Consider the following 23,789-nt stretch of genomic DNA (forward strand, 5'->3'; position numbering starts at 1 on the left):
ATGGTATGATGTGAGTGCGTGCGTATGTAGGTCTGGGCTTCACGTCTTTGAGTATGCAGCCCTCCTCGTTCCTCAAGTCGGCCTTTCTCTGTGCCAGGAGAGTATTTGAGCGGAGCGGAGCCCCATATTAATGAGGTTATGGTAGAGGTCCCCCAGTGCTGAGTGCTGCTTTAAATATTGACACCATGCGATTTGACCCTGTGTCCTCTGGCAACCGATCAATACTGCAAGGTCTGTGTGGCCATTATTATTCAACTTGTAGGTGTGTGCGCGAGGAAGAAGAAAGAGCGCGTTGGACGGGGTAAGCGAGCGGCGCACTTTCAGTGAGTGGCTGCTGGGAGTGGCGCTCTTCGGGGAGACCGGGCTCAGCACTGACTGCTGTCATAAAAATAATGATAACACTGACGTATATAACGGTTAGCACTAATGCCTTAGAGCAACAAGGTACTGGGTTCGAATGCATAGGCTGACTTGGTGCTTTCTAGGGCTGGGTGGTATGACCATAAATATATATCACATTATTTTTCAAAATTCTGATGGTAACTAACTCCAGTCTGCACGCAGCTTTTTTTTATTCATTCATAAAAAGCTAAAACTGGGGACACTTCTGAGGGCAGCTTTAGCCTGTGGAAAGGTCATCCAAAACGGGACTGTCCCCAGAAATTGGGGGCGTCTGGTCCCCCTCGTTCTGCCGCTTCATTTTTCGGACCTTTCCATCTTCACCACGCCTCGCAGTGACGCAGTCGCACCATGTGCGTTTAGAAGCGTTACATTGAAAATGGTCCGGTCTGAAACACACTGTGTAATCAAACACACCAGTGTATTAAATATTCATATCTCATCTTCTACTACCGCTTATCCTGAGGGTCGCGGGGGTTGCTGGAGACTATTCCGGCAGGGTGCACCCTGGACAGGTCGCCAGTCTGTCACAGGGCTAACACAGAGACAAACAACCATTCATACTCACACCCAGGGTCAATTTAGAGTCACCAATTAACCTAACGAGCATGTCTTTGGAGGTGGGAGGACGCCGAGTACCTGGAGAAAACCCACACAGACACAGGGAGAACATGCAAACTCCACCCAGAAAGGCCTGAGCCGGACTTTAACATCAATGCCACCCCAAAATTCTTATCGTAACGGTAAAAAATACCGGTATTCGGTATGAACCGGTATACCGCCCAGCCCTTTAGGCCTTTCTATGTGGAGGTTGCATGTTCTCCGTGTGTCTGTGTGGAGACATGCTTGTTAGGTTAATTGGTAACTCTAAATTAGCCCTGTGTTTGACTGGTTACCTGTCCAGGGTGTACTTCGCCTGTCGCCCAGTGACAGCTGGGATAGGTTCTAGCCCCCCTGCAATTCTTAAGAGGACAAGTGATTACAGAAAATAAATTAATGAATTAAATATATAGCCAACATTTGGCCAACATGCCGCTCTCTTTGTTGTACCTAAAAAAGAAATGATGAATTGATTTAGAATTCAGCTTACTTAAGGCTTTGGTTTTTAAGCTAGGCAAGCATCTGTTACACAGAGCTTCAGCAGGTCCGCGGGTCTATAAATACACAGTGAAACGCCGCAGCTTCCTGTCACAGGACCAAAACCCCAAGCAAGATTACCTGGCACTCCACCAGACTTTTCGCTGCCAATTAACCTAGAAACTTAATTAAGAGAGTTAATTATTAATCAAACCTCAAGAGTAGCCTGTGTTTGTCAATTGGTTCCTGGCTAGGTCGGCGGAGCGTGGCGTCTTCCTCCGGGAGCGGTGACGTTTTCCCACGTTTTCACATTGTGATAAGATGGACAGAAACTAAATAAAAAGTCGGGAAGGGAGCTAACAAAAGCAGGAGGGAGCAAAGTGCATCTGTTCTAATCAACAGAACGAGATGAAATGAAATAGTATGATGGAGAAGACATGACAGTCGCAGCATCACAAGTTCACGCTGATTGACTTTTCATCCCTGCGCACTTACACTCCCTTGTTGTTGTCAATTTTTGGAGGAGTGAAAATTAGCTTTCCCTACAATACAATCACAACAAAAGAAGTGCTTTCTTGGTCACCGCAGGCTTTCCACAATCAAGACAGCAAAAACATAGAAAATGAGATTAACATTTTGACAGCCAGCATAATGGAGTGTCACTTTGGTCTCTCCAGTAATGACTCGTCTCTGTAAAATGCGTTTGCGTGTTTAGAAACAGGCCAGTAATACATTTGTGTTGTTTGCAAACCAATCAAAAGGCAGGCGCTACAGGTAGATACATACATAGATTAAACCGCAATCACGCATTTCCTGAAAAGCGCCACCTCGTCTTCAAAAACTCTCTTCACGCTTTTGATCTCTCCCATCCCTCCCCTTTGTTCGTCTGTCTGCCTCAATTTAATCCACTCACACTACCATCGAGCGTCCATATCTTTTTTTCTTTTCTCCTTTTTTTTTTTTTTTTTAAACAGATATAATTTCATGGTAGCTCTGAACAAATTAACACAAGTTCGGTACAATATTATTGCATGTCTGGGGGGAAGAGATGACAAGCTCAGCTTGCTAACTGGATGGAGATGAAGGAAAAGCAGGGGGCATAATAGCAGTAGCTGACAGCGTGTGCGCGTGCCAAATAATATCCGCCTTTGGACTTCACACACCAGCAAATATTCTAATGAAGTGACGCACATGATTGAGTTTCAAAGTAATTTATTGAATAAATATTCATTCCAAAGTTAACTCAGACAGGATAGTGTGTTTTTGCACTGTTTGCTGATTCTGAATGTGTAGCGGTTCCCAACTTAATCTAAGCAGGAATGGAAAACATGATATGGTTATTATTGACTGGCATGTCCCCGTACAGAAATGACAGCAAAGGTTGATTGCCAATTACTCCCTAAACGGCAAATATAATTGTGTAAACGATGTTTACGACTGCTTCCTGTACTTATATCGGAGGAGGTATAAAAAGTGACAATGTCAGCTTTAGAAGGAGGCGGGGCGAACGGTGGCCTTTCAGGAGAGACTCGGATTGTCTCGGCCACATGTTTACAAACCTGACTCTTCATTTGCCAGACCCCGGGAGGCCGCATACATCAACGCTGGTCGTTTTAATCACCTTAAAATATTGAGCGCCGCTGAGATTTTTTCCGCCGAAGCCGGCCTCCTGGCATTTAACAGTAATATATTTTAAACAATTCCAAAATCCATATCCTCCCATCCAAAATAAAGACTGCTGAAATACCCACCCATTTGTATTTTCCTATTTGCGGTCTCCATAAATAACCTGGATGTGTACGTGTCTACAATAAGAGGAGGGTTAGAGTGCACTTGTGTAAATGGAAATGGGATGAGGAATAAACAGCAGTGAAGAAGACCTTGAGATTTTCCCATTTACTCACTTTCATTCTCATTTTCCGCCTTGAATTTCCCCCTATATGTTGTTTTCCTTGACGCATCACGCGAATCTTTGCTCTAGTCGCTGCCACCGCCGTCGCCGCTCTGCTCCCCCTGTCCACAATTTTCTTCTGAATGAAAAACAATTAATGAATCTTTCTTCTCTTTTTTTCTTTCTTTTTTGTTTTGCTGGTTTGCAGCACTTTCTGCTTCACCCGTGCATTTCCTTTTGTCTTCTGTAGTTTCTCTTCTCCGAGACCGTGCACTGAGGCTTCGGATGGTCCCTGAAAGCACAAACAAAAGAAGTAAGAGGGAAGTAAATTAATAATAAGCCTTGAAAAATAAACGGCCGACATGCTCCATTATGAGCCGATACGTAGAGTTTCCAACGCACAGGCAAAAGTAAAATATAAATCAGAAATTCTGTTGGGTCGGAATATTTTTGTTTTGTTACTGTGCTAGCTGCAATAAGATCAGCACTTTGCTTGCTAAGGAGAAGGACGAGCAGTAGCATCCAATTACCCGGGTCTGCACTTGAATCCCATCATGTAAGGGACTGACGGGCCTCGAGACGCAGCCAGCCAGGCAGCATCTCCGTCTGGATGACCTTAATGGATTCCCGGCTGTAACTAAAAATGTCCATTTTCTATCTCCCTGGCATTCTTCTGCACAGCCCCCAGATACAATAGATTTTTTTTTTCTTGCTTTCTTTTTTTTTTTTTTTTTCTACCTTCCTCTCGCCGTCCTTTGCGCTCAGTCACGCCTAGTTTTCCGCAGCGGAGTAAGCGAGTCAGAAGTGAGACAGCAGGAGAGAAACAAACAGACAGCGTTCGCTTTATGATTTGCACGGGCTACGTTTGTCTGTCAGCAGGTGCGGCTAGCCTCGCTAATGGGTGATCCGCGGCCGGCATTGTGAAGCATTTCCGTATGAGCACAAGGGCGCCTGATTATGTTAGCAAAGAGACTGAATGTTCGCTCTGAAATATCTCACTTGGATTGTCAATGATCCCTGAGGACGAGCCTTCACCATCATTTTCTTGCATAATATGAAAATATTGGTCGCTATTCTACCGCCACTCCCCACCAACCAAACATAAGCAAAAACTTTTATTCATCATATATTAGTGGTATAATAAGTATACATGCCCATGTTTCGATAATAAATTTATTAAATCAAATGTGCAGACAGCAAATCAGTAATGTTTTCCTCAACACACACACAAATTAGTTTAGGAACAACTTGGAAAACTTGAAAAATAAGCACAAGTTGTTGACCGAGGACCCCTATACTGATGGAGAAATTAAGTAGGGAGCCCCTAACTCGGCCTAGCGCTTATAATATTATCATTTTGCATTAAATATTAAACTATGCATACATGAATACTACTGTGCACTGTTAGCTCCTCTTTTGCTAATATTGCAGGGTTCTTCTGGGATTTCACCAGGGGACTGTACAGGTTCTCAGCCAATTGCGGGGAACTTGACAGAGTCAGCGTGTAATATGGCGCCTCGTGGCTGGCTCAGTAGCGATAGGGGCGGGGCCTACAGTGTATAGGAGGCTTTGATTGACAGGTCGCAGGTGGTGTAGCACTCTGCGTGAAACGGTGCGTTGTTGAGACAGCTCCTGTATCGCTGAATGACTGAAATGCTCACTGAAAGGTAATGCCTTCTACCTCCATTTATCCCTTTACTAAAACATGTTGGATTCATGTTAAATTTGTGGGGTGAAATTATATATATATATGTATATATATATAAATGGAAAAATGTCTAGTTAACCAAAGATTTTGCAACTCCCACCTGCAGTACCTCCACAGACCCCCTAGGGAGGTGTTGGGCAACAGAATGTGCCTTCTGACACCCTCAGAAGGCCCATGTCCATTCTCTAAAGAGTCAGAACTGTTTAAGAGGCAGGTGGTCATAATGTTATGTCTGATCACTGTATTTACAGTATGTTGGCTATCTCAGCAGACCAGGTTTCAGCCATCACTCTTAGTAAATCATTCCCCAAACGCCAACAAATAGGAAAGTAGGTCTTGAAGCCTGCGAGCCGTCATAACGTCCACGTGGAAATGTGGTTTGAGAGATCACGGCTGGTAGTTTGCAGGGATACAATAATGACAAAATAGTTTGTGAAAATTGTCTCCGCCATGTCTCTCAGTTTAAAAAAAAAAAAAAAAAAATAGAACACAACATGTGAAAGCTATTCCCCCTGAGGCCTCAAGACAAATTACCCCGTATTGATTTCCAGTAGCTTAAGCCAGAAGTCTCCATTACCTGTCATGTATTGTATGTGATAAGAGGAGAGAACGAAATCAGAATGAAGACACTCATCCAGCAGTATATAAATCACAGATCCCAAACGTGATTCAATACGCTTCCATATGATATTACCTCAAAAAAATAAATAAATAAAATGTATGGTGCATTATTGATTCGTTGCCTATAGCGCAGGGAAGAGCGATGCGTGTTCGACTTTATGTCGATGTGCCACATGTGTCACATGTCAGCGTTTTACTTTTCTTTCTGGGATTGATGTTTTAAGCTTATTGTGATAGGCTGTCACCGTCTCCGAAGCTAGTCATGTTCCGCTACCGCTGACTGTATATGTCACCAAACATACGCGTACGCCGCTCAGGTCTAACAAGCTCGTTAACAAACGAAAGGTGACATCACAGACTGTTTCCGTTACCTCCACACGTGAGACTAAAAAGCATGTAATTACACGTCACAGGGCTCATTGCTGTTTGCAAAAGCGCGCACTTTCAGATCCGGCTCCGAATTTATTGCGACGCTTAGTAGAAAAACAAATTGCAGGAAACCATGTGAAAGCGGGAAAAAAAAAAATAATCCTGAAAGCGCATTCATTGACAGCACGCATAAAAGATGTCATTACTGCCTCATTCTAGATTTATGATGCTTCATAATTTATCGTGATTTACTTTCATGATAAGATTGGGTATAATTACATTGTCCTTGCGACGTGTGTGTGTGTGTGTGTGAGGGTTTATAATGTCACTGTTTAACTAGAAATTCGAGCAACATGCTATTGGAGCTAGCCTTGGGAGCCGGTATAATGTTATTAATGGGAACACTTTCATGTGCACAGCAGCCACCTTCAGTCGCGGATTATAGTTTCGTCAGTCATCCTCTATCTCTTTATCTTTCCCGCCCTCTTTATCTGACCATTTCTGTTTTCATTCCTCCACCCCCCCCCCTTGCACTCATCCTCCTTTGTCAAACCAGTTCGTGCCCAGGCCTCCCTCTTTCTCATGTCTCCCTATCCGTCTCCCTGCCACTCCTCCATCTAATCATTTCTCCTGAGTGGGGCTAATTAAAGGGGATCTGACGGAGCGCGCTGACCACAGGAACATCAATCAATCTCTGTCCAACATAGCAAGGCCCCCGCTGACTCTCTCTCTCTCCCCCTCCCCAACCTGCTGCCAACGCGCGCAACTCCGCAAAGGTTAATTGTATTCATTATATAAGGGACGGAGCGAAAGAGGGAGACAGCGAGAGGAAGAATAGTGTCTAAAGTCACCCTGAAGGTTCTGGCTCGTGGGTGAATTCTCTGTAGGCCTTGGGGAGGTTAAACTTGGAGCAACGACACCACCTGTCAGCTATTTCTCTCTTCATACGCGCTTCCACTGAACCTTAAACACAAACACTTCTTTCTTTTTTTTTTCTATTCCATCATCTATTCACCTCATCTCTCCTCCGTCTATGCATATACGTAATTGTATTCATTTAGCTGATGGAGCATATGAAAGGAGTCGGACATCATTAATAGATCCTCCTGATTAGTTGATTAAACCTCAACAGACTTTGGGCTAAAGCTCATTTAGTCCTTCGGGCCCAACTGACTCTGACGGTAATGAGGTTTGATGCAGCTTCATTTTATTTATTTTCTTGTTATAGATATTAAGAGCCTTTCAACGCACCGATATTAAAGCCCCTTTTTCAAAGTTCATAGCAGCTTCTCTCAGAGTACATTGAAGATATTCAAGCAATTATAATTATGTATGAATCTTTCTGATACCATTAATAATCTGGCATGTTTAAATAAATTGGATTTAGCTGCCGTCTTAGTTAAATTAAATCTTGGGTTTTGATGTCATTAGCATTACGAGGTGGCTAGATTCTCCCGACCCGACCATCCATCTTGTCAAGCTTCCAAAAGGTGCTTGTGGGTAAACCATGGAGAATTGAACTTCTTGTTAAGAACCACTGGCAATTAAGAAGATGTTTTGGGTGTGATGAAGATGACTCAGAACAGGGGTAAACTCAAAAAGTGATTGGCAGTAATGTGGCGACATGAGAATGTTGCTGAAATTCAACAAGTTGTAGCAAAGTTGGGCAAAAAAAAAAAAAATCCTTATCCTTGGTGAGGTAATGACCAATGGGAGCAACTTGCATAGTTGACTGACATATGACACAGTCACAGTGCATTGTAAATATTTGCCTCTAAAAAACATTGTCCACGACTTTGCTCACGTTCACTGTGATGATTTCAGGCTTGGAGTTGAAGGGTCCGATGGATCCAGATGGAACCAAAGTTTCAAATAGAGTCTCCATGCTGTATTTACTTAGAAATATTTGAGGTAAGCGTTGACATCACATTCCCCCAGGGCCACACCCCATAAGTGTCAAATCATGCTTAAACCGTGGTGAGACTAGGAAAAACGTGGAGATCAAATTAAGGACAATTGGACTTGACAATGATCCATACGAACTACCAAATAACAAATGGTCCACGAACACTGACATTTATATGGGCTTGATTTCAACGTTGGGAAATACTATACTTATACCGAACTATTACCTTTTGGTACGTTTTACAACACAGCTCCGGTGGCTTTGTACTAGAGTACCCCTTATTTGGAAAAGTGGATTAGCCTCAGTTTCAGTTAGTTTAAGTTGGTTTTAGGTCATTTCAGTTATGGTAAATGCAGCTAAATACTGTAAAAGATGCTAACGCTATGAACCTTGCTAAGAAGTAACGTTAGCTATACAATACTGTAGTGACTGGACGTTAAAAGGATGGCAAGTGATCGCAAATTTTCCATTTATTACTTTATCATTATTTATTCTTGGAACTGAAATAGTTACTGTCACCCATAGCTACGCCAAAACATCAACATCGACAAACCACAGCACCACATTTCGGTTCCTGGATTTCAGTGTTTCTCAGTAATGCAGTGATCCTTTTACTTCTTAAAATATATCTCTGACCCCTTTTCAAATCTGTTGGTACAGTCGGTCGCACAACAGCTCCTCTCTTTATTTAGTTTTACAGTTTAGACCACCATTAAGGCTAACCTCATGGGGCATGGATATTTATGTAACTCAACACATAAAAATGTATGCCAAAGTTAGGTGTAATTAAGGCCACTTTAAGTTTTAAGGTGGTTGCTGTCTGCCTACCTTAGCTCTACACTGCCAAAATGGCGACGCCGAGAGTCACGACTTTGAGCTTCAAAACCTTTCTTCAGAAAAATGATGGATGGGAGATTGAAACCCAAAGATGATACGGGATCCAAAAAGTATTTTTCTAAAAGTGCCCTTTCCCTTTTCCAAACAGTTTCCAAAGGCAATTTCTCAGATGGCTCTGTGCGTGAGCTCAGTGTTTTAACAACTAAGACTGAAGATGATGTTTTGAAATTTTTTATTCAGTATTGAGTGTGTTTGATTAGCAGACTGTAAAAAAGTGCATGTGTCAACGGCCAAAATAGGAAATAGAATGATTTCTAGATAATGTTTTGGTAATTTCAAAGACAGGTGTTAATGCTTATTTAGAGTAATTATTTGTGCTTATGCTGCTTTTTACACAACTGATTTGTCCGCCTTTGTAGTTTTAGTTCTGCTGCAAAAGTTTTACTGCCGACAGCTTGTTGGAAACACCTCTGACCTCTTAAGCTGCTCTCTTTTACATCTCCCCCAACATTTATTTGTGAAGAAAACCGTCACAAACAAAAGGTTAAACTTTTCAAACAAACCGCATGTGGTTACTATAGAAACCAGTCCATCTCGTCGTCGAAGGTGGCACCTCTCAGGCAATGTGGCAACGTGACAGCAAGGATGGCACACACACTCCGAGCGGCAACTGATTCACCTCCCGCAAGATGTATTTATTTTGACAAGAATGTGTTCTGCTCGAGTGACTCTGGAATACACCGATCGCTGTAGACTAAGTCACGCTTTCTACATGTTGCGCTGCCATCTGACATGCCATTAGAGACTTTGCAGCCACTTTAATAGCTGGCCGCTCCGTGTGTCTCCCAGTGCTCCTCCATTTATTACTTATTGGGAGGTTGTTAGGAGGCTGATACCTGCCGTTCTGAGCAGTGGGAGCGCCGGATCTCTGAGACAAATTACTTGAATCCCTCAAAACATGCAAAATCCATTTTGTATCCTGATGATATTGAGGTAATCTCTCACATATATACCCTGGCGTATTGCACATATTGACACACCATCTTTTTGAGACACGGGCACAAGACGCAGTGTGTTGTTCAACTGCACCCAAAGGCTGGATGCCTCTTTTGAATAACAACTTGGAAGTCATTGCAGTCGCCTGCTGGTTGCATCAAACTGCCTGTGTCCCATGTGTGTTTTTGTAGTTACAGTGCAGTGTATTGTGCAAAATAATGACATAATGGCTGACACTTAAGGAGGCTCCCACCTTGAGCCGGCGCTTTTGCCAGCACTCTTCCATTCTTTTGGCGCTCGGCTGCGTCCCCAGATGTGGCACGGGGAGCACGGAGCAGGTCAGTGGTTGGTGTGCGGTCCCTGACGTGCAGCTGTGTAAAGTATATGTTACGCTGCCTCCACATGGCGCTGAGGCAGTACTGCCACCGCGGCCGGACCCTGGAGTCAAGGTCGCGAAGAGACTGTCACCAGCTGGAGACGTGCAGCTTCAGCCTCTGTCCCGGGAGATTTTGTGCTTGTCTGTGTGTGTGTTTGCACAGAAGACATTTTAATACAAGTGTTTGCTGTCTACGCATGTGTCTTGGGGGAGAGCTTCGGCTGGTGTAGCCCCCCGAGCATCATTACCATTGGAATAAACAACAGCTAAGCTCCGATGTCCTCTGTGCCCTTGTTGGTCTATCAGATAGTCTTAAGTTTCCGTGTGGAGCATGTGTGCACGCTCTGATCCTTCTCAGCATGTTCACGCTTGCGAATTTTGCAAACCCCTTTGATTCGTGCTCCTCTTTTTAATTCACGTGTTTCTGTGATTTTTTTAAAGGTATCTCATCCCTTCGCTGGACCGTTCTCACGCTGGCTTCTACCGCTGCATCGTAAGGAATCGGGTGGGAGCCCTTCTGCAGCGGCGCACCGAAGTACAAGTGGCCTGTAAGTATCTGCACAGGTGAAAAACAAAATAAATGGACCCAATGGCTGGATAAGTGGATGCACGATAGATAAATGCAGACTAAGATAGAGTGTGTTTGCTTAAATGCATGCAGAGTACACAGTATGCCCATCCTCTGTTTGGTTGCCTTTGTATCAAGGACTGACTAGGGAGGGACAGATGCTGGTAGGGTGAAAGATCTACCTGCATCTCATTCGGAGTGTTATCAACCCGGACAGCTGTTCCACTCAGCGCTCTCATTAGATTGATATTGTTGCCATGGTTCTTTTTAACTTTGCTTCATTTCAGTATGACCGGCTCCTATTCCGTTCCCTCTCTTTTGTCAACAACATCTGTCGCCTCTTTGTGAAAGTAGGGCTCCCATGCACCGTGATTCTGTAAATTTTCTCTGCCGGTTTCAGTCCGCTCAGCTCCCCCGTGTTGTTAGCGAGCCATTACAGAGGCGCCACGGAGGCGTCTGGAGTGTTGTCGCGGCAAATCCACCTCCAACCTCCCCCCATATGCGCAACTGTTCCCGGCGCCCATTATCCTGCGTTCCCAGGGTACGCGGGGTTCATTGGTTTCCCCCTTGTTCCGGCGACATTTGAGTGGCTGCGATGCTCCGGTGTACCTGACAATGCAGTCAACCACGTACAAGAGAGTGGAAGGAGATGGGGGGAGGCCTAACAGTCCCACGGGTCCACTTGTTTAGTATTGGGCAAACATGCTGTTGCCTTGGCCAACCCCTTCTCTCTTCTAGCAGTCTAGCAGGCACTTTTTCCTTGACTTTGACTGTTGTTTGGCCACCACTGCTTTCTATTTATTTCTTGGCTTCCACTTCCACCCCACTGCTATTCAGCTCCTCTCTTATTCCTAGTTCTTCCCATTTCCATAATTCCCTTCTTCCCTCTCCGCAGTCGCTTACGGGGGGCTAGGGATGGCGATGCAGGGTAAAAAGGGAGAATTAAGCACACCTGCAGAAGAAACAGATGAAACAGACGGCGGACTGGGAAAAGGAGTGAGATGGGGAGATCTCTTTCGGGGAGCCGTTCCATTGAAGCAGCACAATTAGGATTGCGGAGACACACCTCGAAGAAAGGGAAACATGCCTCGGCATTAGAGATTAAGGAGGAAGGGGAGGAGGACATCACATCGCCGAAACTGCAGATCAAAGTCAGGGGATTTGCACACTTCCCAGATATTCGTTTAAGCTAAGCACCACAGCTGCACCGCAAAGCCAGATTACCTTTTTTTTTTTAGTCTCTCTGAAAGAGATCTAGAGAGAGAAAAATGAGATTGCAACCAATGCACAGCCACTCCGATGTCCAGTCCACTACAAAGCGCCTCATCTCGATCTCCACATGTTTCAAACGTATTACGTCTAGACAGTGTTAGAAGCTAGCTGAGCTTCTGATGTTATGTTTTGTTAATTTTCTAGGTCCTATATTGTTTCCCACATGAAGTTGTGCATGAAACTTTCCTCACCTTTCGTGGACGTACATATATACATATGTGCCTAGAGTCCTAGAATCCTGGAGCCCCCAACGAATGTCCAAGCTGAATTGCCGGATGGGCTCGAATCATAACAGGCAGCATCCACCTTGGAAGATACGGTTAGAAGGGAAACACGGAGAAAAGTTAGTCAGCTAGCAGAGCTGCAGAAAGGAATGGAAAGGAAACAGCCCCTGGCTAACCAATTGGTCACAGGGCTGTCACCTCTTCATAACCAACATCTGAACTTTCTCCACTGGAAACTTTTACTGCTGTCCTGTACAGGTCTGAGATTGAAAGAGTTTAAGTGATTAAATAAATATCCATCACATGCTCCTAACCTGCCCATCGGTCTCACTTACAAACAGGGAGAGCAGAAATATTAGCACAATGTTCTTATCAGCTTTTAAAATATAATGAGGCAGGAGGAGGTGAGGGGGGGTGGGGTGGCGGCGTTCTCTCTAACAAATGAAATGTATTGGGAGATAATAGAATAGCGACATAGCTGGTCATCTACTATGTTGAGTAATGCACACATTTAGAGTGCAATCAAGATTGATTGCCCCTGATGCGTCCACACAGGAGGATACGGAATATGAATATGAGTCAATTTAGCGTCGCCTCAGTGTCCCTCTGTGAGTCATTACATCTTGCTTCCCTCCAGCCTTCGTTGGTGTAATGTGGAAACCATGGCAACTACACCGCGCTGTCCGTCAAAGCGGCTCAGTGTAACATTTCAGAACAGAGAGCAGATGACAAAGGCTCTGGGGTCACCGGGATTGAAAGAAAGAACAAGGAATTTGTTCCCTTGACTTGTGTCTGTGGTGTTAACCTTTCCCTGTCTCACGCTCTGTTCCTGTTGTTTGTTTGTTTGTTCGCTTTCCTCTAGTTATGGGCAGTTTCGAAGAAGGTGAGCGAGCGCAGTCGGTCTCTCAGGGAGAGGGCGCCGTCGTTCCTGCGCCGCGCATTCGCAGCTTCCCGCAGCCTCAAGTCACCTGGTTCAGAGACGGCCGAAAGATTCCACCAAGCAGTCGCATGTAAGTTTGTTTTCTCCTGCTCTGTATTTTCTGTGTTTTATTTTACGTTTGTGCTTGATTCCATGTATAGTGTCTGGTTCTTTGTTTATTCCAGGGGGTATTTTGCGTCAGATGCAGAGCAGCTGCCCCGAGTTCAATTTCCATTGCCGACCATAGACTAACAGCAAAACTGCGTTGGCTCCGTGTGAAATGGACTTGCCCTCTTGTTACCTATTTTTATTTTAAAAGAAACCCCAAGCCAAACACTGCTCTATCAGTTTATCTCTGTCCCTTTTATTTCCATCCCTTCTCTTTGTCTCTCTTCATTCTGGTCTCAAAATTGGAGACTGTGTTTTTCTGAGTTTGACAATCAGTTTTTGCCAGCCTGCGGAGGTGGCGTTTGGCACAATCAGCGCCCAATGGGACTGGGGAGCACTAGACCCGCTGACAGCCTCAAATGTGATTGTTGTTTTCGTTGTTTCCCTTTCTGTTCACTTACAATGGCAGCGTGTAAACGGAGTGGCGATTTGGGGGAGAGTTGTTCTCTTTCCGACTCGCTCTGCAGCCCTAAGAGGACGCAGTGGCAGACCTTGGCACTTGAGTTGGAGTGTCGTTTCTTCCAGGATAATCCAGTTTTAAAAATAAAAAGATGGACTGTATTGATGTGTTAGGGCCTATATTTTATTGCGCTTATATTTTCTTCTTTAACACGCCATTGTAACAACCAGATGCCTCCATTAGCAAGCTTGAGCGCTAGCTGTCTGTTTAGCTAGCTTTTACTATCTTTGACCTACTAGCATAAGCTACTGATGTGTATTAAGGCACTTCATAGGGTCACATCATTTTCAGTTTGGGATCTAGTGAACTGGGATGGTGGTTTTAATGTTGTGCCAGATCAATGTAGACTGCAGCAGCTTCCGTTGTGCAACATCCCGCGTTCTACTGTTCCTCTTTTTGATGCACATCAAGTGTCTCTGTGTGGGAGTACATAGTGTGTGTGTGTGTGTGTGTGTGTGTGTGTGTGTACCTGCGTGTGTGTTAAAAAGTCACTTATCTCCATCTCATCACATCTGCATTTCTTCGCAGTGGGAGGTGACCTTGCCCTCAGTTAGAGTGAATCTTTCTTATCAGCTCCTCATCATCAGTAATCACACCCTGACCTAGAATCGCAATGAGACAAGTGCCCGGACAGATAGTGAGGATGATGGCTGCGGCTGTCCGCGGCTAGGCCGATCCCCTCTGCCTCCTCTGTCTTGTTGTGGAAACCTGCGTTTTTCAGCAAACTGTTAAGGAAAGCAGCAGTGAAATGCGGAATTTGAAGATGCGTGTTTATTTGTCTATTTATTTGATATGAAAATTGGATTATCGCAAATTGCTCCGCGTTGTCGCCCGTCAAGCGATCTCGACTCTTTGCCGTCCTCGCGTTTCTCTCGTTAGCTACACCGTCGTTGCCTCTTTCTCCCCCGTTTCTCGATCCCTCCTTTTGTCTCCATTAAAGGCCACCCGCTGTGTGTACTTCTCTTACCCTTACCCCGCAGCTCTGAGAATGCTAATGCCACGCGCGCGTCGCCAAGGTCACAGTGTGCAAATGAGCGCTGTTGATAACAGGCAGCCTTTTTTATTGAAAATCATTTAATTGAATTTGATTTATGCCACCAGCATTTACTCTATAGTGGCATCAAAGTCTCACTTGTGGTGGTGGTGGTGGTGGTTTAGGGAGTGGGGTGTGGGGTGTGGACTTAGTGAGCGCTGGAACACATATCTGCACCGAGCCGCATAGGAGGGTTTTTCCGAGAGAAGTTCTCTGCAGTTGCGCTTCCGGCTGTTTAAACATTACAACACGGGCCTCTTTGCTTAATGTAAAACGGGTAATTCCATGCGTAAGGTAGTCAGGTGTTGCTAGCGTTCAACGTCGGCCTGAACCGCGGCACAAAATAGCTAAAGGTGACGCAGGCTTTAACTGCGTCGACCATGTTCACTCGACACCCACGTCACTATTCCCTATCTTCTATCTTTTTCCCCCGCTCCCGCCATCCCTCCTAAGGTGCCATAACTTTAATTTGCGGGCTCCTCGGGGGTCCGCCTTGCCGCTCGTCTCTGTGCTTTCTCTTAATCACGTCCCGGCAATGGAGAGGCGAGGGGAAAAATAGCAAGTCCCAAAATAACTGCGGTAATCACCTTTCAGCCAATGTACAGACTAAGAGATTTCGTGTGTGCTTTGCAGGCTCTCAGTTGTGTATTTTTGTGCAGTGGGGGAGAGCCCTGTCTTACCTGTTTGCTCAGAAATCACTCTGGGATGACACCTGTTGATTTCGAGGACTCTTGCGAGGTGAACTGTGTCTCTGTGCACATACAGTGTATTCATCTGAGCTGAACTGATCAAAAACAGAGACCGTAAGGCGTATGTAATCGTGGCTGCAGACTCTGGGATTGATAGTTTGACCTTTTCAAATCTGAATCAAGCGCGAGCCTCATGAATCAAATGCAGATTCTTTAAATATGCAGTTGGTTGATTGTCAGTATTAGTAGGTTGGCGTTTAAATGTGCTGGTGTGTTGGGTCTTATTGATCTGTCTGTTAATGCCTTACTGAACTAAAGATGTAAGCTGTTTGGTTCTTGATTGCCTGAATTGAGATTGATTTGGCTTTTTCGTGTGATCATCAGTCATTTACAAATCTAGTCAAAATGACACCTCCATACACGTGGCAGAGAGTGACCAGTGCTAGCAGTGTACTCCTGCTAGCATATTCGAGTATTGGTTATTCCTTTAGTCAGTCCCCAACTTTGGTTCAGGATGAAACTTCTGAACCGCTGTAGAATGAAGCTGGCATTTGCCATTTTGTGTGAACTGTCTCGATGAATTCTCCTGATGACTTAAAATATCAAGAATGGCTCCCAAAAAGGTTCTGATGCTCAGCACGGTAGCTGTGGCCTTCGCCATCCTGGCAATGCCTGAATCCGCTTAACTTCTGGCAAATTTAAAAATGGGTACAAGAGTGCGACGGGAGATAAGGCGGGCCACCTAGTCAGACAGCTAGCGATCTCTGACGACATCAACTTGTCACTTCAAATGGACACGCCTTTAATTACGCTTAAGATTAAGTCCTTTGTCAAAAATTTACCCACCGAACAGAATGTTTGAATCACTTATAGAGACCAAAACTGTGTTTCTACCAAGCTGTAGACAGAATTCTGATGTAAAGTTTGAGCATTTTTTACACAGAATTCTTGAAGCAAACCCCAAGTGGCCATTTGAGGAACTGCAGTTTTGTCACTTCAGCGCTGGCTTCATTTTTCAGGCCAGAGGTTCTCTCTCCATTCAATATGCCATCAAAATTGCAATGTTTCTTGTAAAACCCGTCATCTTAAGCACTAGACGCTTAACACTAGAATGTCAGTATAGTGTGAACATAACACAGTGAAAGTGTGAAAAGCCTCAACAACTTAATGAATACGTTTTGTTTTTTTGTTTTTTTTTGTGGCTTCCTCGCTGCTTATTTCCCCCCTGGCTAGGCAGCGTCTCACTGTGGCACTGAGCGTCTCACTGTGGCACTGTGACTGCTCCTTCTCTGCCATGTGGCCCGTGCAGCTGCTGGTCTTGGCGTCTGCCGCAGCACACACAGGCACACACATGGACTTGCAGATTCACTTATTGCTGCGCATTTTTTTCTCTGATAGTCTTTGTTGGTCTCTTCTCGTCCACAGTTAGAAAAAAAAAAACACGTCCTTGTTTGACTCAGTGTTGAAATGTTCTTACAGATGTGTATTGTAGGTCTAATTGCCTCGCAATCAACCAGTTCAACCCAGGTCCTCACTACTTCTTTTTCTTTTTTTGTTGTTGTTGTGTAAGTCTTTATTCTTCCCTTATTTGTCGGGGTATTTTTCATCCTGCCCGTGTGATTTGTGGTGTCACTTTGAAGACTTAATGCCGTGTATAATCAGAGACCCCCTTCGGTAAACACACTTGCCAGGAATTATACGGTTGCAGGCTAGATGGTCTGATGCTTTAGCCGGCTATAGTTGCGCAGCCTCTCCCCTTGCTGTTTCACCTCTGACAATAACTCATTGTCCGCTACCTGTTGTTTTCCTCTCAGAAACTTTCTATTGGCGCTTTGACTTGGATTTATCAACATTACGCTGCAGCAGCCTCGCCGAGGTGTCCGTTAAGACGGAACACAGAAGGAAGTGCACGACCTGGAGGAGTCAGTGGGAGGACATCGCCGACACACACACATTGCAGCTCGCCTCCGTAATCTGGTGTAGCTACTGGTCAATTAATGGCCTCTGCCCGTGATTCTCGGGTCCTGTCAGTGTGCTATGGATTCCCCATTAGTCACAAGGGTCAGCCAATAGCCGGGCCCTTCCTCTGCATTTCCCTACAACTGCCCGGCATTAGTCATGAAGCCAACGATCCGCAGGTCAAAAGGGGAGAGATGTCAAGGAGAAGACGCATCATTGTGCCCAAATACCTAAATAAATGAATGCACGCATGTGGCACTGAAACAAATGATCTTCTTTTTTTTTTTTTTGTAAATAAATTAACTCATTACTTTCTTGAGTAACCCTTTCACCCAGTCCATCCTGAGCGGCTGAAATAGCTGAAACTATTTTGATCAATGCACTGAATGCATAAGAAAGAAAAAGATAGTTTGAATAATAGAATAATAATGATAATCGCATCCAAGAATGACTGCAAAGTAGGGAAGCCACATGTTGCTGTTATTTGAATCTGTTCATTTTCCTCACATATGTAATCTCAGCGCCGTTTACGTAGTAAGGTCAAGACCAGGATGACCAAAACGTCCCCTTTGTGCAATCACTTGGCAACAGCGAAGAGGAAAAACTCCCTTTTAACAGGAAACAACCTCAGACAGAACCAGACTCAGGATGAGTAGCCATCTGCCTCGACCGGCTGGAGTGAGAAGAAGAAATGTGTCAAATGTTCGGTGTTTGCGTCCCTGTGGATTGTGAGGGCATGTATTTATTCCCCAAACTAAATGCTCATTTAAAGTACTACGTAACCTATGTGGAGAGTCATACAAATGTTTGCATTTCCAAACCTCCTCAGGTAACCCTTTAAGACCCAAACATCCACAAAAAAAATAAAAAAAATGGACATAATTCTAATTATATAATTAAATATGTTATATAAAATAATAAAGTGTGGCTGAACACTGGGAAGTTGCGCTTTCTGCCATTACGGTACTGATGGGGCACCAACGCTGTTGGCTGAAGGTTGGGGAGTGATGGAAGAGTGGGGAGAACCAGGAAGAGAGAGTTGTTTGGAGGAATTGGTTGGTAAAAACAAAGTCAGTTATACCCTTGAGAAGTCACAAAGGACTTCCAGACAAAAGCACAACTTCCCAGTGTTCAGCCACACTTTGAATTTTGTCAATAGCGTAAACCACTGTGAGTTACGGTGATTCAGAAACTGAGTGCTTTAAGGCATCAGAGACGATACAATACAATACGTTACCTTTCCCCGATGTGTTCCGTCTTCACTGGTCCAAAACAGTCCATTTGAAAATGGCGGCAAACATAGACATATACAAACATTTATGACTCAACCTCTGCAAAAGTTTCAGTCACCGTTGACCGTTCACACTGACCAACCTATGTGTCAATGGCTCGCACCAGTATAGGCTACATAGGCGTATCTATGTCCCGCAATAATTTAAATGAGCATTTAGTCACAGCTCTGGCCGTCTGCCTCGCCACAGATTTCTGGAGAGGTAGTGTTAGCGTTATCACACAGGTCCGCGTAGGGTCTGGGCTGACACCGTAGCTACACCATCAAATTACTGCAGAAGCAGTCTTATAACTATGTATTGTTATCTGACATCGGCTTTCGATTAATTAAAGCAACAGTTTCTTTCCAGCTGCCGGTGTTAAGGGAGGATGATCACTGTTAATCTACAAAAATGACTCTCTAATTTCAGGCAGCTTTGCAATCCCTTGTGATGTCTGACAACCTGACAAAACTGTGCCTGTGTTGTCCCTGCGTCTGCTCACCAAAGCTTTACCAGTATCCCTGGTATCCAGCTGCGACATGTTCCAGCTCTGACGTCCATATGCTTCCATCGTAGCCTGTGTGTGTGTGTGTGTCCATCAGACTGGGAAACCAGTTTCATTTTGGATCTGGCACCAGGATGATAAAACCCTCAAATTAGCTGAACTCTAAATGCACCGAATCCCTCGTCATCAAACCTTTCACTCTGCGCGCTCCGGCTTTTTCTCTGACGCGAATCCTCACGGGAAAAATAAATAAATAAAAAATAAATAAAATTCCCCCAAATCCCCTCACACTGCACAAGCTGATACTGGCAAATGTTTGGCACGCGCGCTCGAAAACCATTGACTGATTATCAACATAATCAGCTTTCTTTGAACCGACTAATTAATTCAACAAATCTTTTCAGCTCGGTGCGGCATAGATCGGATCAGTGGATTCGGATGGCGGTGGATGGATTTGGAATCCGAGCCTGTTATGTTGCACTCAACACTCAAGTTACTCGGCTTATCGCGAATGACCTTCGGTTCTTGGGACGTGGTGTTTTTTTTTTTTTTTTTTTTTTTCTGTTTGTTTCGCATTGGTTTTCTGAGCACTCAATGAACCACGAGCTACAGAGAAACAGAAAGCGAGCAGAGTGGCACAAGTCTGTAGTTCGTGCCCCCGGTGAGAAAACAAGTGGCTGTTTTCATGAGCAGCACTCCCTCATCTCTCCCACTCCTCCGTCTCTCCATCCCCAGGAGCTGTGACTTTTTCATCACAGGTCCATTGAGCTATTGGGCATGCAGCTTGTTGCTCGCTCTCGCTCTGGCTTTCCTTCGCCTTCGTGTGTCTGCCGCCCGTGGTCGGACTCGTACCTCGGCCAGGCGCGTGAGCCGCTTGATCCTGCCGACCCCTCTCTCTCTCTCCCTCTCTCTCTCCTTCTCCTTTTCCTGGGGGAGGCCGTCGGCCAACTGGGGCCATTTGTCTGCGTGTAATGGAGGTCCAGGGCTGTGGAGCGAGGTTAGGCCCCTCACGGCCCAGTGGAGAGGGACAGCCGCGACAGATGCCAAAACGCTCTTGTCGCGTGTGCATGCAAGTGTGCGTGTTGGGAGGGGGGGGGGGCCAGCTCGCCGTGTCAGCACTGGATTAACACGGAAAGATGGCGCCCGCGCAACGACGGTGGCGTCGGAGGCTGAATTGTACATGAAAATGCTGGAGACCGCCATGTTGGACGGAGGGCTGGAGATAACGCTGGACAAAGGTAGAAGGAGAAAGACGAAAAGTTCCATCGCTTCGGATGTGCACCGATCAGCCATAACATTAAAACCACTGACAGGAGAAACGAATGCCATTGACCATCTGGTGTTCGTCTGGAAATTGCTTGGACCTGGCATTCGTGTTTGTGTTGCTTAGAGACGTACCACCCATCTAGACCAAACCAGGCAACTCCTTGATGGCAGCAAAACATGAAAATTGGCACAAGGTGTTGACCTGACCTCCAAATTCATCTGTGGGAATGATCCAAAGAGGTTCCCCTCCCCTCACCCCATAGGACCCAAAAGCCCCCCACTAACAACATCCTGTTTGCCAGACACCTTCAGAAGACCCATGTCCATTCTCCGATGAGTCACAACTGTTTCAGAAGCACAAGGGAGACCTACACAATATTAGAAAGACATTAACCACACTGAGGTCTGTGGATTTTCTTGAGTAACCTGGTCGTGATTTGTGGAAAGAGGCATTACTTTTGAGTTTTGCTTTTTTGAGAAGAAATAACCATTTGGTTGCATTATATTTGAGGGAGAACGCAGACTTCTAACGGCCTTTATCTCCTTAAGTCAGCAACTCGCATCAAACCAATCTGGGAACACATGTACATTTCCTTTTGGTGTGAACTGCGCCTTTAATTCAAAATCCTGGAACAATGTCCTCTTAATTAAAAGAGAGCAACCCCGGATCTTTGTTTTATTTAATTTTGCTGTAATGTAATTTATTTCTAATAATGGAAATTAGAGAGGGGGAGCTGCTAGTGGCAAATAAAAACCTCTATATCTCCGTACCAGTCAAACACAAATCCTCGTCCTTATTATTGATGAAACTGCTACAGAGTCATTATAAGACTGGCAGTCACCGAAAAAAAAAAAAAGCACCCTTGATGCTTAACATAAATAAATTGATCCACGAGAAAGTAATTGCAGATGAGACGGATGCTGCCTCCCGCTCCGAGCAAAGCAACGGTTGCTTGGCGCGGTTGGCCGAGACGTTTCCGAGCAGCTGTCCTGCCTGCCAGGCTCTCTCTCGTGGACTACGGCTCTTTCTGGCGAATAATAATGGGAAAGAAAATTGGGTTGGAGTTAAAAAAAAAAAAGAAGAAGAAGAAGAAAAAAGAAAGCCCTCTAAGATGCGAGAATAAATATAAAAACGAGACAAGAGACAGAAGCATGTTCATACATATCTGATTTATCCAAATTTCTCAGCTCTGTGGCTTGATAAATCCCCGCACCGTGCCAGATACGGGGTAAGCCGTGGTTACGGGCGAGCCTCCGACAGCTGCTCACAACACCGCCGAGAGACGGGGCTGCGAGGTGGGGGGGGGGTTCGAGTGAGATGACCAGAATGCATCAGACGGCATATAAGAGATGAAAAAAAAAAAAGCACAGCAACATGCTAACAAGAAATTACTTACTCTAAGGTTGGCCCAACAAAATGAACAATTCCATTACCTCTTTTAACTAAATTCTTATCTCCTTCTCGCCGCTCCCTTGGTACACATGTAAAGCCATTCGGGATAATTGGCTTACTTTTAATTTCTTCCAGCATCATGTGGTCTTTGATCCCTGAGGCCCAGCAAGCCCTGGGAACGGTTAGATCTGCTGAACAAGCTGTGTAGCAAAGTTTTGTGTGACCCCCACTGCACCAGCCCTGATTACAGGCGGAGGGGAGAGAATGCTCAGCGAGGGAGCACATTAAAATCAACTAGCGGGGGGAAAAAATTGCCTCCTGTTCCCAGTAACTGATGAAATCTGGATTCGCCGCGGATAATATTAGTTGGAAGTTACTTTGGCAGCTGCTTCGTGGGCGGGGTTTTATATGGTCTTTTTTCTTTTTGCTTTTTTTTGGGGGTTTTTTTGGCGAGGGGGGAGGGGGGTCTTAAAATCTTTGGTTGATTGGACATTTTTTATATATTTTTTTATTTTCCCCCACAAATTTAAATTTATTTCAATACACATTAACATGAATACAATATATTTTAGTAAAGGGATAAGGGATATCTTAATATTAAATGCAAAATGATAATAATACTGTATATTTATAAATAGCACTAGGCTGAGTTTAATATAGAGCACATATAGTAGATAGGGGGTTCCTACTTAATCTCTCCATCAGTTTGGTGGTCCTTGGCCTGAAAAACATTGATGATCCCTGTTTTAGTGCATTATCTCAGATAGAATAGGTTGTCTCATCCAGGCCATTGTAAAGCTCTAGCGAGCAAGGCCAGTCTGTGTGCTCCTCCTCCTCCTCCTCCTCCTCCTTCTCCTCCTCCTCCTCCACAAGACTTTCTTGAGGTACAGAAGTTAAGCCCTGAATTGTGTCCCCATTTTAGAAAGGTCCCGAGAAGTCATCCGGGATTCATTCGGCGCTTTGGACACTTCCGTTTCTGCCCACATTCCCCCGAAGAGATCCATAATTCATGGCAGTGTGTCCAGGATGTCACCGCTCCAGCGGGCTAGCATTAAATATTTACCGCAGATCATAAGCTGGAGCCATCGAGGCCTGCTCGCCCCTTTAGGAAGACTGTTTTTCAGTCTCGGCATGCGGGAGGAATCTCAAATGAGCCCGGCGCGTTGAGGAATTTGGAAATCAATCAGTCCAAAGATGGAGGCGATAAGTCATCACGCTCTAAATGGTAGGAGCTAAGGTAGCTGTGTGCCTCGCGCGCAGCGCATCGCTCCATGTGCTGCGTCAGATGCCTTATTTTATGTGTTTGCACAGTTGTATATATCTTCCGCGTGCGCCTGCGAAGCGCGTACATTTCGTATCTGTCTTTTTTTTTTTTTTTTTCCCTTCTCATCAGCTCTCTCGCTCCCTTGATCCCTTGTGGAGAAGTGGAGTAGGTTAAACGGGAGGAGGAGAGGAAGAGGACGCCATCGGCCGTGAAATTTACTCATGTACAACAAAGGGCGAGAGCTGCGGCGTGTCTGCAGGAGAAGCGCCGGTCACTTGCGGGGGAATTTCTTTTAAGTTTTGCCATCGATTGCTAAGATCAGAGTTAGCTCCGCACTTAGCCCGGCTAATGGTCAGAGAAACTTAAAAGCGAACTCCAAAGAGGAAACAGAACTGAAATGTCACTGGGTGCGACAGAGGGCGGCTGGGAGTCGCGAGCATTACAATGCTATTGATTTGTTTGGAAAGAGCGTTCTTCCGAAAGCCAAAGCTTCCTGATTTTTCTCTGTGTTAGAGATTTATACTTTGTTGTGTGATAAATGTGAGATTTTTTCATATGAATATTATATATATGCTCATATTACTTCGACATCTGGACCAATGAATGATGCGGAGGGGA

At 44.9% G+C, this 23,789-nt stretch overlaps 1 protein-coding gene across 6 annotated transcripts in view; it reads left to right on the plus strand.

The window, feature by feature from the left end:
• sdk2b (sidekick cell adhesion molecule 2b) overlaps positions 1-23,789 on the plus strand; it is a 267,233-nt gene that overhangs the window by 181,951 nt on the left and 61,493 nt on the right. For all 6 annotated transcript variants that reach the window (XM_047608417.1, XM_047608419.1, XM_047608420.1 and 3 more), the window contains exons 3-4: positions 10,622-10,728; positions 13,107-13,254. In XM_047608417.1, coding sequence (XP_047464373.1) covers positions 10,622-10,728; positions 13,107-13,254 — 255 coding nt within the window. The remainder of the gene's footprint in view (positions 1-10,621; positions 10,729-13,106; positions 13,255-23,789) is intronic.

The sequence above is a fragment of the Mugil cephalus genome, chromosome 16, assembly GCF_022458985.1.
Source record: "Mugil cephalus isolate CIBA_MC_2020 chromosome 16, CIBA_Mcephalus_1.1, whole genome shotgun sequence".
NCBI lineage: Eukaryota > Metazoa > Chordata > Actinopteri > Mugiliformes > Mugilidae > Mugil > Mugil cephalus.